Source organism: Haliaeetus albicilla, chromosome 26 (assembly GCF_947461875.1).
Source record: "Haliaeetus albicilla chromosome 26, bHalAlb1.1, whole genome shotgun sequence".
NCBI classification, from domain to species: Eukaryota; Metazoa; Chordata; class Aves; order Accipitriformes; family Accipitridae; genus Haliaeetus; species Haliaeetus albicilla.
In genome coordinates this window covers 11,238,975-11,251,055 of record NC_091508.1, presented here as the reverse complement: position 1 = coordinate 11,251,055, position 12,081 = coordinate 11,238,975, and the positions used below count along the sequence as shown (strand labels likewise).

The 12,081-nt window shown below is 47.3% G+C and overlaps 1 protein-coding gene across 19 annotated transcripts in view; it reads left to right on the top strand.

The window, feature by feature from the left end:
• ZNF618 (zinc finger protein 618) overlaps positions 1–12,081 on the top strand; it is a 164,659-nt gene that overhangs the window by 94,095 nt on the left and 58,483 nt on the right. For 16 of the 19 annotated variants that reach the window (XM_069770893.1, XM_069770885.1, XM_069770891.1 and 13 more), the window contains one exon: positions 6,205–6,243. The exons of the other annotated variants lie outside the window; for them this stretch is intronic. In XM_069770893.1, the coding sequence (XP_069626994.1) occupies positions 6,205–6,243 (39 nt within the window). The remainder of the gene's footprint in view (positions 1–6,204; positions 6,244–12,081) is intronic. 19 annotated transcript variants of the gene reach the window in all.

The following is a 12,081-nucleotide window of genomic DNA, read 5'->3' as shown; positions in this document are numbered from 1 at the left end:
TATTTTCTTCACCTGAGTTGAGCACTGAAGTCTTTGTGTCAGACTTGGAGGACCATCTGCTTTAGCTCCTCAGTTGTAACTGGCAGTATCAGCGCACATGATCTTCAATAGAACAATTGACTGGAATGTCTAAAGGAGCATAAAGGAAACTCCCAGTGAAAAGTTTGAAAATCCAGGAATAATGAAGGCTAATGCAATATTAAATTTTACACGTGTAAACTGTCAGAAGTCAGCAAATGCACAGCTGAAAAGTGAATATGCATCCTTAACTTCTCAGAGCTTTTCACAGTCTCATAATACATCCTTTAATTGCATGCTTGCATATTTCTTGTGTGCTGTTTAACACCACAGAGCTTCTTCTGTATCCTTAGATACATGCAGAATTGTTTTTAGATGCTGCTGTTCCTTTCTAAATACTAACAAAATTCCTAAAAGTCCTTTAAATGTAACTACAAAGTAGCTTCACTCTGCAGTTTAAGAAAAAAAATCCCTAAAATAGTGAGCAGCAGTTATTTGCTGACATGCAGAATGCTTTACCATTGCATCACAGCATTGCAATACTTTTGCAATAATAATTGCAGTGTTTAGATTTGGGACAAGGATTGCTTTTATTCTACTCCTCTTCCCCAAGCACTATGGGATCCTTAATTCAGCTGGAATTTTAGAAGCTATATTAGTATCGGGTTACCTCCTAGTGTATGATCCAATTGATCTGTATTTATACATTTATTTATATTTTGATGATGAAATCAAGCTATATATTAAATGTTCTGGATGCATCAACATACACACGTACAATTTATATCCATAGTTTTGTCATGAACTCAGTGGAAACATGACTTTACCTTTTGCTTCCAAAGCCTTTTTAATGTATAGCTATAGAAGATGGAAATTTTCAAAAATTTGAATGTGGAAATTTCTTAGTAATTTTCACATCAGTGGTGGAGAAGCACAATTTATATGTGTGAAACTTAGAAAATGTTGTTTCATGTTGCTGTAAATTGATGCATATAGTAGTAACATTTAAAGTGCATTTGAATTGCCTTAAGACAATAAAAACCAAAATGAGATATTTATTCATGTACACTGTTCAGCAAGAAATCAAACTGAAAACTCTATGCAACTCTGTAAATGTGATTCTCCCAGAAACAGAACCCGAGCTAGCAGTTAAAGCAGTTGGGAAGTGTACCTGTCTGCAGAGAAATAACATGCCATTGAATATGCATGTAATGTATGGTTAGGAAACAAAAGGATTATATGGGGGAAAGCCCTGTGTGATATTATCCAGTGAGAACTGTACACAGAACTGTACCAGTAACAGTGCTGGAAATAGCATAAGACTGCAGGACTGAAAGACATTTTTGTGAAAGATCCTTTTATTGCCACGCATATCTAAGGTTTCATGTAGAAGAAGTGGCTGGTACTGCACCATCATAACAAACATGAGATAACTTGGTGGTTACATGTACACTGAGGATGTGATTCTGCACTTGGCATGTTCTCCCTGCGTATCTTCAGTCTGTGTCTCAAAAACCCAAGGCACTGGCAAGCCAGCTCTCCTAGGTCTGCTTGTCCTCAAAGCACTGAAAATTGAGCTCCCTTGGCCAATTACGTGCAATTGCCAGCTGCCAGAAACTCAGATCCTGAATCTTTCAGTCATTTCTTTTTGGCTGGGCAAGGAAGGAGCTGTATTGCAGTGGCAGGACCTGGCATTCCCTCTTTGCCAGATGCATTTTCTGAGCATCAGCTGTGGTTTCCCCGAGGTCTGAGCCACCGATCAGTCACGTAACATCTGCCTTTCCCTGAACGTTTGACTGATCCTAGGCAAACTCACCAGCTCAGCATCACAGTAGCAAGAGCAAACTCAGGCCCCTCTTTCTTCTCTCGAGGTGCTTTGTTCCAGGGCTTTTTGGGCATTCAAGCAGAAATACCTGCTTTTTATGATTTGCTGAAGGATACACCCCTTCCCCTTGAATAGCTCTCTGCTTTTTGCTTTCTGGTGTGGTTCCTGTGTCACTAATGGTCATTGGCCAAGCTGTGGGTTGGTCCTGCAGATGGACAGATCTGGTGATGCAAAAGGTTCAGCCCATGGGAGAGCAGATAGTAACTGTGTTGGATCTGGTTTGGACCTTTGGGGCAGAACAACTGAAAAAAACATGTCTACCCAGCCCCATTGTCACTGTTCAGTGGCACAACTTCTGTCCCTGGGATGGGAGGTTTGGAGGTCTCCAGTTGTCCTTGCTTTGAACTGGGTTATTTCTAAGCTGTTTTTTGTACATCTCAGTGTCCAGTTTGGAGCTGTAGCGGGGGAGCCTGGGGCTTACGGCTCGTGGCCAGCATGGGTGGGAGGTCTGTTGCCCTCTCTGCTCTTGCAGTTGGTCCTTAGTCGTCAGCTGCTTGTTTTGCCCTGTGCAAAACTTAAATTTCTTCTCATCCTTTGAGCTATTCAGTTCCACATTAATATTCTTGCACTGGTGACATCATATTTTTCTTTGTAATGATCATTTTTGGGAGAAGCTGACTAGATTTTTTTTTTTTTTTATAACTGCACCTGCCCCCTCTCTAGATCTTCATGGTAGAGAAGCTGTTTTGGAGGTGACCTGTGTTCTTTAGGCTGATTTTTCTTCTTGTCTGCCTTCAGGAACGGGTGGTTTCTTATTGGAAATGGGGCAGTTTCTTAGTTTCTTGAGCCTTCCCTGTGGTGCTCGGTATTGGCTGGAGAATTTCAGGGAGCAATTGATCCCCTGGCAGTTTGCAAATGCAAAGGGTTGAGGCAGCTCTTATTCAAGACATGCTGCCTCGCAGGGGCAAGCTCCCTTTCTGCTTTGCTCTGAAAGCCAAGATGCAGGCACGGAAAACCCCACGTAAAGGGTTCTGCAGAGAATCAGAAACGTAGGTAAGAAATTTACTCACTACATTTTATCAAGGAAGAAACGAAAAGGTTGCGTTCCTTCCCCTTTGCCTCCCCAAAATGCACAAATAAAATAAAAAAGAAACCCAACAAAAAAAGTTATGTTGTCGAGCTGAAAGGCTCCTTTGTGAGCTGTTGTACAGCCCTGCAGGATTGTGGCTCCTTCCTCCTGCAGAGCTGCTGGAGTTCAGCTGGAGCAGAAAGGCTGTACATTCCTGGTGGCAATGGAAGGCTCTGTCCCAGTGATCGGCACTGACAAACGTTACCGCTTCGCCTACATACAACCCAGGCCTTAAAAATGTTTTGCTTACAGTGCTTTTTGTTTAGCTGTGTGGGGTTTTTCAAGTCATTAAAAGGTTTGGATTGCCTTCAGGAGTTAGTCAGCTAGAAAGTTTTGTTTTGTACGGTTGGGTCATATTTAAGCAACATGAGCAGCAAAACATCTGCATGTTTTGAGTCAGGAAAATTATTTCACTTTTAGATAACTCAAAAAAAATGGCTGCAATTACTTTATTAGACTTTCAAATAGTAAATTTAAAAACCTCTGGGCTGAGGCCAAGCAAGGGAGATTTTTACCCAAAGGAGAATTCTTCAAAAAGCAAACGAAAGAAAATAGCAAGGCTCACGTTTAACCCTCGCAGGATATATCGCCTGTGTTCTAATAATTGGTGGAAGTTCTCTGTTTCCAGATAAGCTTTTCTGGGCTGAATGATCATTTTGCTCAAGTTGTTTTTCTTTATTACTTATTTACATTATTTAGTTGCTGCATTGCCTCCCTGTGAACTGATCAGCCCTCCATTACCCTCCTGCATGGGTGTGCCAGCCAAGGGGCTGATCTACCATCATCAAATAGATGCTGAATGCATTAGAGTAGGATTGTTTTCTCCAGGTGAAGTTTCTAGTTTAACCAATTGTTAAAAAACTTCTCAAAGCTTTTAAAGTTTCAGATTAATATTTTCCAAGAATGGGTTCTGCTTGATTCCAAAAATACGAAAAGGAAGATGACTTGTTCAAATTGTGAATATAGAAGAAAACGTTTTTCCAAAGTGCACATTTTTGGAGTCTGAGTTGAAGCAGTTCTGTGACTGAGACAATTTTGAGGTGAGAAGTTGAAAATTAATAGCGAAATAACCATTCCTGAGGAGAGATGGTGTTTCTGAGCTGAAGAAAGTTGGGTTCATATGTATGATTATCTGCTACTGAACAATCATAGGGTTTTGGGGGGGGTCCTTTGCTCTCTGTGCTGCATCCCAAACATCCATTTTTTACTGTGTACATTCCCAGGCTGCAGCAGATTTTCATAGGAGATGCAGAAAGTTACTTGAGACACAGGAGGTAACTTGCCTGTTTTCCAGCTTTCCTGCCGACCTCCCTACTCTTACTTACTTTTGCAACTTTCTCAGAAATTGGTCTTTTGTTTTAAAGCTGTAATTACTTGGTCTCAGCCCAAAGGTGATTTAGAGTGGTCTGTTAGGGGATTTTTAGGTTGTTTTTTTTTAATTCACGGAGACTTTAGTCTGTCTTATGACTAAGAGTAACAACATTTCTTAACACAGTTCAGAAATTGCTGCTCCTTAAACCTTTGTGCATTGCTTGATTCTTGTTAAGTTTGACTAAAGTACTTTTAAAAGCTATTTAAATGACAGAAATGGCCTGGTGCATGCATAGTACATATCTTTTATGGTTTATTTATGCCATGGTCTGTAAACGCCAGGACAGCATTTTGCAGAACTCCATTGTGCCATAGCTAGCTCTTTCCTTGAGTGATAGGTGGTAATTCAAACAAGTAGCAGCTGTGGAAAAATACAGGGCTTTGACTGTCGAGGTTTTGCATATGATACTGAGGGTTTCTGATCTGGCCTCTCAGTTTATGAAGTTGTGCCAAATTAATATTGTTGCCTAGAAGAGTGATCTAATCAGGCAGGTTAATCAAGTAGAAATGTACAAATCCACAAACCCACAATCATTTGTTTTTATTATTTTTAAGAAATAAGGAAATTAAATGCAAACAGTGTTCATTACTTAAGGTTGCAAATTTTAAATTCAAAAATGCTGTGACACTCTGCAGCTGTGGTTTTCAGAGCAATGCAAGCATGATTCCAAGAGACATACGGAATATTTTGAAACGTAGTTATGTTATTAGATAATGTGACATACTGTATATGCAATTTAGGGTGAATATGAAACACTTCAAAATGGCTTGGAAATTCTAATCATTTATGATCCTTGACTTGTAACATTGGGTTTTGTTTTCCAGCTTGCAGCTTTGCCCATTGCATTCATTTAGGGCTTGAACGTGATCTTTGCTGCGTGCTTCTTGTGGTCCCATGTGTTACAGCGGAGGGAGCTTTTTCTCCCATCTTTTCTCACATGTGCCTTCAGTAAGACCAGGATAGAATAGCCCCTGGGGGATTCTCGTGGCCCATCTCTTGTAGAGGCTTCTGCCATTGCTGTCTGTGAAGGGGAGGCACGGCAGCGGAGCAGGCTGTGCCATCTCCCGTGGGAGGCTGAGCTGGGTGCGCTGTTCACCGCTTGCTTTCCTGCGCTTGCCCGGGAATTAAGCACACGAGCGATTTCAACAAACCTTCAGTAGAAGTTACGAAACTCATCGTCATGAGCTCCATTAACGACGGCGGGACTGTTAGGATGCGTCAGTCCAGTCCGTGCACACCTCAGCCAGGGCCCCCTCTGCCTGGAGACGCAACGCAGGCTGGCCCGAGGCAGAGGAGGGGTGGCGGCAGGGCCTGGCCCTGGGCAGAGCGGCAGGGGGAGAGCAGGGAGGCAACTGCTGCGATCCGCGATGGCGCGCAGCCCCTCGCACCCCGCGCCTCTCCAGAGCCCTCTCGGGGCTCCCCCAAAGCTCCTCAGGGCAGGCTGCCTGCGCGCAGGGCCGGGGTAGGGGCGTCCCTTCTAGCGGCCCCATTTCGAACCCAGGCCTCTGTGACAGCTTGGGAAACGAGAGCCCCAGTCGTGGAGGCTCTTCCCAAGGAGTGCGGGCAGCTGCGTCTTAACAAACAGCCCGGCAAGGGCCGCTGGCCTTTTGCGGCCCGCTGCGTCGGCAGCCGCCGTCCCGCCGAGGGAGCCCGCGCCTTTCGGCAGAGGCAGCCGCTGCAGGAAGGTGCTCTCGGCTGGGCGTCGCGGGCCACGATGGCGGGGAGCCGAGGCGGAGGAGAGCCGCGGCCGGAGGAGAGCGAGCAAGCGAGGCGCCGGGGTCGGCCGAGGCGCAGCCCCGCGCCGTCGGACGTGGGGCAGGGTCGGCCGTCAGATCTAAGTGCAGCTCTTTCTCTTTGCAGACACTGAAGCTGCCTCAGGTGAAGGAGCCTCACAAGGCAGTAAGTACTCGTGGCGCTGTGGGTGCGTAAGGGGGGACCGGGGCGTGTGTGAGCACCGCGGGCGCGTTGCGGTGCACAGGGCTCTTTTGCGGGCGCTCTCGCCTCGGGGGTGCGGCCAGCCTTGCTGACCGCGGTTCCCCGGCATCCCTCGCCCCCCCTCGGGGGTTGGTGCCGCCGAGGCGCCCGGCGCGGGGAGCGGGGGTGGCGGGGCCCTTCCCCGCTGGCCGGGGCTGCGGCGCGGCGGCGCGGCCGGCAGAGGGCGGCCCGCCCCGCCGAGATGGCGGCGGCGGCGGTGGGCGGGAGGCGGCGGGGCGGCCGCCTCACGGCACGGCCTCCCCGGGGCGAGGGGCCGCGGCGCAGCCCGCGGCAGACGGTCGTCGTCGTCCTCCCGCCGAGAGAGGCGCGCGGTGCCTGGGGGAGCTGGGCGCTGTGAGGAGACGGAGGGCGGCCGTGAGCCTCAGCCCCCACGGGGGAGATGCTGGGTGCTGCCAACCTCTCTGGTGTGATCAAGTCTTGTAGGATTTTTAAACCTACCATTTGGGGTGCGCGTGTGTCCCTGCCCCGAGGAAGGACGCTGGTAAACCGGAGCAGGTTCTGCACAGGCCCCTGGGCTGCCGAGGTGAGGAGGGGCTGAGGCAGCGGGGCCTGTGCACCAGGGGAAGAGGTGGCATGGGAGGGGACCTGATGGCAGACTGACTGCCCTGTGAGGGGGTGGTCGGGACGATGGAGCCAGGCAGTTCACAGTGGCGGGAGAATGAGAGATAATGAGCATAAAGTGGAAAGAAGAGAGGCTGAAGCTGTATCGAAGGAAAAGGTTTTCCCTATGCTGTGGCGCAGGTTGTCAAGAAAGGTTGTTAAGAAAGGTTGTTTTCTGCATCCTTTGGAGGTTTACAAGACCAGCCTGGATAAAGCCCCAAGTAACCCTGTCTGAGCTTAGAGCAGGCCCTGCTTTGAGCAGGAGGTCAGACCAGAAATCTCCTGAGGTCTCTGCTGACCTGGATTTTGCTATGATCGTATTGGGTAACAGCCACGGTTTGCATTGGAAAGGTAAGTTGCCAACCTTGGTGGTTACAGAAGGCAGCTTGGAAGCACCAAACTTACCCTCGGTGGGTATAAAAATGTTAGATAAATAGTAAAGAAAAACAATAATTTAAAATTGAACAACCATGCCACCTTTTTTGAACTGCTGTTTCTTCAGGCCTGTTCTGTGATAGGTGAAGAGTTGGGGTTATCATAGGGGAGTCTTGGCTTTCTGTCAGCAGAAGGAAGCAGGCCTGACTTCACTGCAGGTAGGGGATGAAGTTCCTCAGCCCTGAGCTGAAATATCTCAGTAGCAACCAGCCATTGCACAGTGTATACCCACGCCTGCTGCTCACTAGAGGGGAGATGGGCTCTGCAGCAGGGTCCTTTCTCTTTCCGTTGTCCTAGTGACATGTGGTGTCCAGCTCTGTGCAGGGGATGGAGACTCATTCCCAGACTCCTGTCACCTCCTTTGTTGTCTCTTTCAGTAGGTGTTCTGCTGCCCATCGGTGTCTTACTTATCCTGAGTCTTTCTAGGCTCATCTCCTGGCCCCCTTGCTCTGAATTTTGACACTGGCCCCTACTGTGTTCTGGGCTAGGCTGTGTGCATCCTGGGCTTGTTATTTGGGTATTGGACGTAGTGTCCTTTTTGCCAGAGCTTGGGAGCCACTGTGTGCAAAGAGATGTTTTTTTCTGTAAGTTAGCTTTTCCCCTTCTTACCTGTTGTGGGAATTCTTTTGGATGAGAAAGACACAGGCAGAGCAAGGTATGGAGAGTAAGAGGGAAAAAAGCATGAGGGTTCATGCCTCTGCTGTGTGGGCAAACCCCATGTCGTTCAAGCCATAGAAGGATTTCTGTGGACATAACTGCCTCTGCTGTGGTGGCTGGATCTTGGGGAGCAAGAGCAAATGGAAAGTCACAGGCAGAGGAAGTCTCTGGGAGAGAACAGTGACAAGCAGCTTCTCGCCGCACCAGGCTTCAGAGGAGCTGCCATGGTAGCAGTGGAGATGGAACAGGAAGCAGTAAGAGATGCAGGGACTGCTTCTATCTTCATGCAGGGCTGTACAAATCTGGCCTTCTCCCCAGTGCAGGAATTACTGAACCCCCTTTATACTTGCCACACTCATTGCTATCCCCAAATAGTCTCATATAGCTGAAAGACCTGGAGGCAAGACCAAGCCACCAGAGCAGGGAGACAGTGAGTGGTGGGCTAGGGGATGGGGAAGGAAGATCCACCGCAGCCATCCAGTGGAAGAACAGGCCGGGCATGTCACCTGTCTTACAGAGCGAACATGAAACTGCTTGGCTGGTGCTGCTGTTCATAAGGGCAGATGGTTGTAATTTCCTGACGAAGTCATCTTCCTCTTCCCCTCCTTGCTGCTGCGGTGAAATAGTTCAGCTGTCTTCTTTCCTCCCTGTGTGTTCCCCTATGGGGCTGGATTAAATCCCTGGCCTACCCTGGTTGCCTCTGCATGGTTCTTCTACTTCTTCCACTCAATGGCTCTCTTGTTTCCTTGTCAGTCTGTTTGCTCCTCATATATTTTAGGAATTTTTTATTTATCTTTCCTTTCCTGCTATTTTTGTTTTGCCTGCTGCTCCACTGCTATTCCTCTGCGACCCGTTTTGGCTGTTTACACCCTTTCTATTACAGATGTCTGTATTGTTCAAATCTTCCTCTGCTATTTCTGTCTCATTGGGAACCTCTAGATTCATGGTCTCTGCAGGCATGGTTTGCTACGTTCTTCCAAAATTTCTCAGTATTTAAGGGATACAGCAAGATCTTATTTTCTCTCATGTGCTTCTCTCCAGGCCATAGATTGCATCCATCCTAAACTGGTGTGGATGAGGAGCTTCCTTGACCAGCAGTGGGTCCTTGGCATTAGTTCAAATAACTAGAACTGCAGGTTTTTAAAAGCTGTTCGGGTTTTCCTCCATGGTGACTTTTTGGAGACAGCTGTTACTCAAAGCCACAGCAGTCACCTAAAAAGTTTTGGTGAAGGCAACCTTGTGCATCAAGTGAGGAGACGTGTTGGCTGCTGCCTCTGCAGAGCACAGCAAGGGCACCTTGGCTTGGTGCCAGGAGTAAGTGCGCTTTGGTGGCAGTTAGCTGTGTTGTGCTCCCTGAGAGCAATGAGTCGTGTTTGTTCTTGGGAGGCAAAGTCTGCATCTTGTCATACTGGGTCTGAGAGCGAGTCATGCTTGGGCTGTTGGGAGGATGAGTTACTGACATGGTGGGTGAAGCTGTGTTGTAAAGTGCACCTGCCTTCAGGTGTGAAGGACTGTGGGAAGACCAGGCTGCTGCGAGATGGACTGGCCTGGCCTTGCCTTTTTTTATGGGAAGAAGGGGGCCATGGGGCAAGCTGGGACACAGCTGAGGCCAGTTTATTTGCTGCCTGCTTAAAGAGGAGATGGTGGTGGTTAGACTTTCCAGCTGGGAAGGCACTTTGAAGACCCACTTGAGGCAAAACTGTTACACTTGGTTGGTTATTTTCAGCCTTTGGGGTTTTTAGTCCATAGATTGTGTCTCTGGGACTCTCTTTTTTTTGGACCCATTCTTGAAGGGACATGGATCTGTGGTATTGAGCAGAGGATGTGCTCATGGGGACATAGTTGCATGGCTTTGGGAGCTACTTTTCTAGCCTTGGCTCAGGGTCCAAGACCAGAATTCCCACATGTAGAGAGAAGAAAACAATGCAACCCACAGTGCTAATGTGTTAATAAAAAGGCTTGTCTTACTGCTACCAACTTTGACTGGCAGGGAAGAGGCAGGGAGGAGAGAGGTTTTGAAAAAAACTTTCTGTGTGATATTTTTTCCTAGGCAGGTGTGGCTACTTTGACATCTAGGTCACTGACTGTTGCTGTAGAAAAGTCTGGCAGTCTTTTCTGAGGTGTTCGTATGCCTCTGTGGTTTGCTCCAGACTTTTCAAATTCCTCTGGAAGGTGTTTGGGCTAGATCTGTGCCATCATTCTCGGTGGAAATTCCAGTCATGTTTAGGGGAGTTACAAACTTTGTAAAAACACTCTCCCTCCTGCTGCTCACATACCATGGGAAATTCTTGGCAACCTGACAGATAGCTAAATAAAACCACTGGCAAGCAGGGGTCCACAAGCCCCGTACCAGCAGGGACAGTGTGCCAGAGACACGGCTGTGGGAAGCATCACCTCTGATGTGAACAGGTATTTGCACTGTGCTGGGTCATGAAGCAGGTAGCGTTCAGTGCACATCACAGTTTGGAGACAATAGTTTTAAGAGTTAGGCTGGCACCAGGGTTGGATCAGCAGTCCTACCCATGACAGTGCCTGTACCTGGGAACTGTGGTTGAATTAGGAAGAAAGCCCAGGATGGTCTCCATGCTGACAGCTTGGTTTTGGGCTCATCCTCGGGAGGTAGAGGGGAGTATGAGCTTTCACCAGCACAGCTGTCTTCTCCAGAGCGTGGTAGCCTTTGCTGTTTCCAGATCTGTAACTCTGCTACAGATTATGGACTGTAATATTCTGGCTATTGCATTTTGGTATTATTCTTTTCTGTAGGAAAGAAGAATTTACATACAGGAACATCTCCAAAATAATCATAATTGGCTTGCAGAGCTCAAAGTTAGAGTGTGAGTTTTATGGTTGCCCATGAAACCTTAATTCATCTGGGAGTGTGTAAGCACCTAAGTTTTTGTCTATTTGCTCACTACTGCTTTTTCTAATAGTGTCTCTGCCTCTTTGGATCAGCCTAGGACAGGATTAAGGTTGCTCTGGCAACTGTTAATATGGCACTTGCATAATTTCAGTTTACCACCAGCTTTTTAATACCTGTTTTCAAAATATCAAATGTTAACAAATACAGCAAATAGTGCTACTAGTCCATAGTACTTCTAAGTCTTTTGCCTGGATAAGCCTCGGATCACTTTACAGAGGAGCTTGGTATTCTGCAGGCAGGCAGGGAAGCAGCAGGACAGAGAGAAAGTGACTTGCCAGAGGCAACCAGTGGGCGAGTGGCAAAGGAAGAGAGCGCAAGTCTCTGGGCTCGCAGCCAAGTCCCTGTCTGCTGGGCACAGCCTTACACTGTTGGATTGCGTTTCTGTACCCTGTGAAAGAAAGCAGAAAACAAATGCACAGAGAAATGGAAGGATTGTTAAAAGCTGAAGGTTTCTTAAAGTATAGCTGTTGTGTTAACGTATGTCTGGTTAGCTATTTGAGACTTAGTAAGTGTTCGTCTTCGCAAGGGAGAAGTCCTGAGCCTGATGGAGCAATGCTGATAAATATTGTGGGGAAGAGTCTTATCATACCTGGAGTCTTTAAATAAAATGCTGTTAAAAGTGGGAACAATCAGGAAGAGGTGATTTCAGGAGCCTTGAATTTATCTCCAGTGTGTCAGCCAGGTTGGCTGGGTTCAGGGGAGCTTGCTGATAGTGCGGTTTGCTCTGTTCTCTTGCCCTGGTAACAACTTTTTGAGGACCATGACAAGCAAGATGTAGTTTAAAAGCAGGTAGTGCTCACTGGCAGTACTAGCTATGAGTGTGAAGTTTGCTCTTTTAGACTGTCAGCATGCCACCAGCCAGTTATTCTGTGGTGTGCAGGAAAACATGAAAAAGCGGTTCCACTAAAACAACCCAGTTCAAACGCTCCACTTGCTTTCATTCCTAGCGGTGTTGCAGTTTGTTACTATGGCAATTCAGTGACATTTGCTGGAGGTTGGAAGACCACTAATGGTTGTTTTCTGGTAGATCCTGTTCTTTCTGTCTCCATCTCCTACTTTTCTGTGTATGCAGTTCTGTTTAAGAGGCAAAGCTGGATTTTGTGCTGTTTCTCAAAAGCAGATCCCTGTGC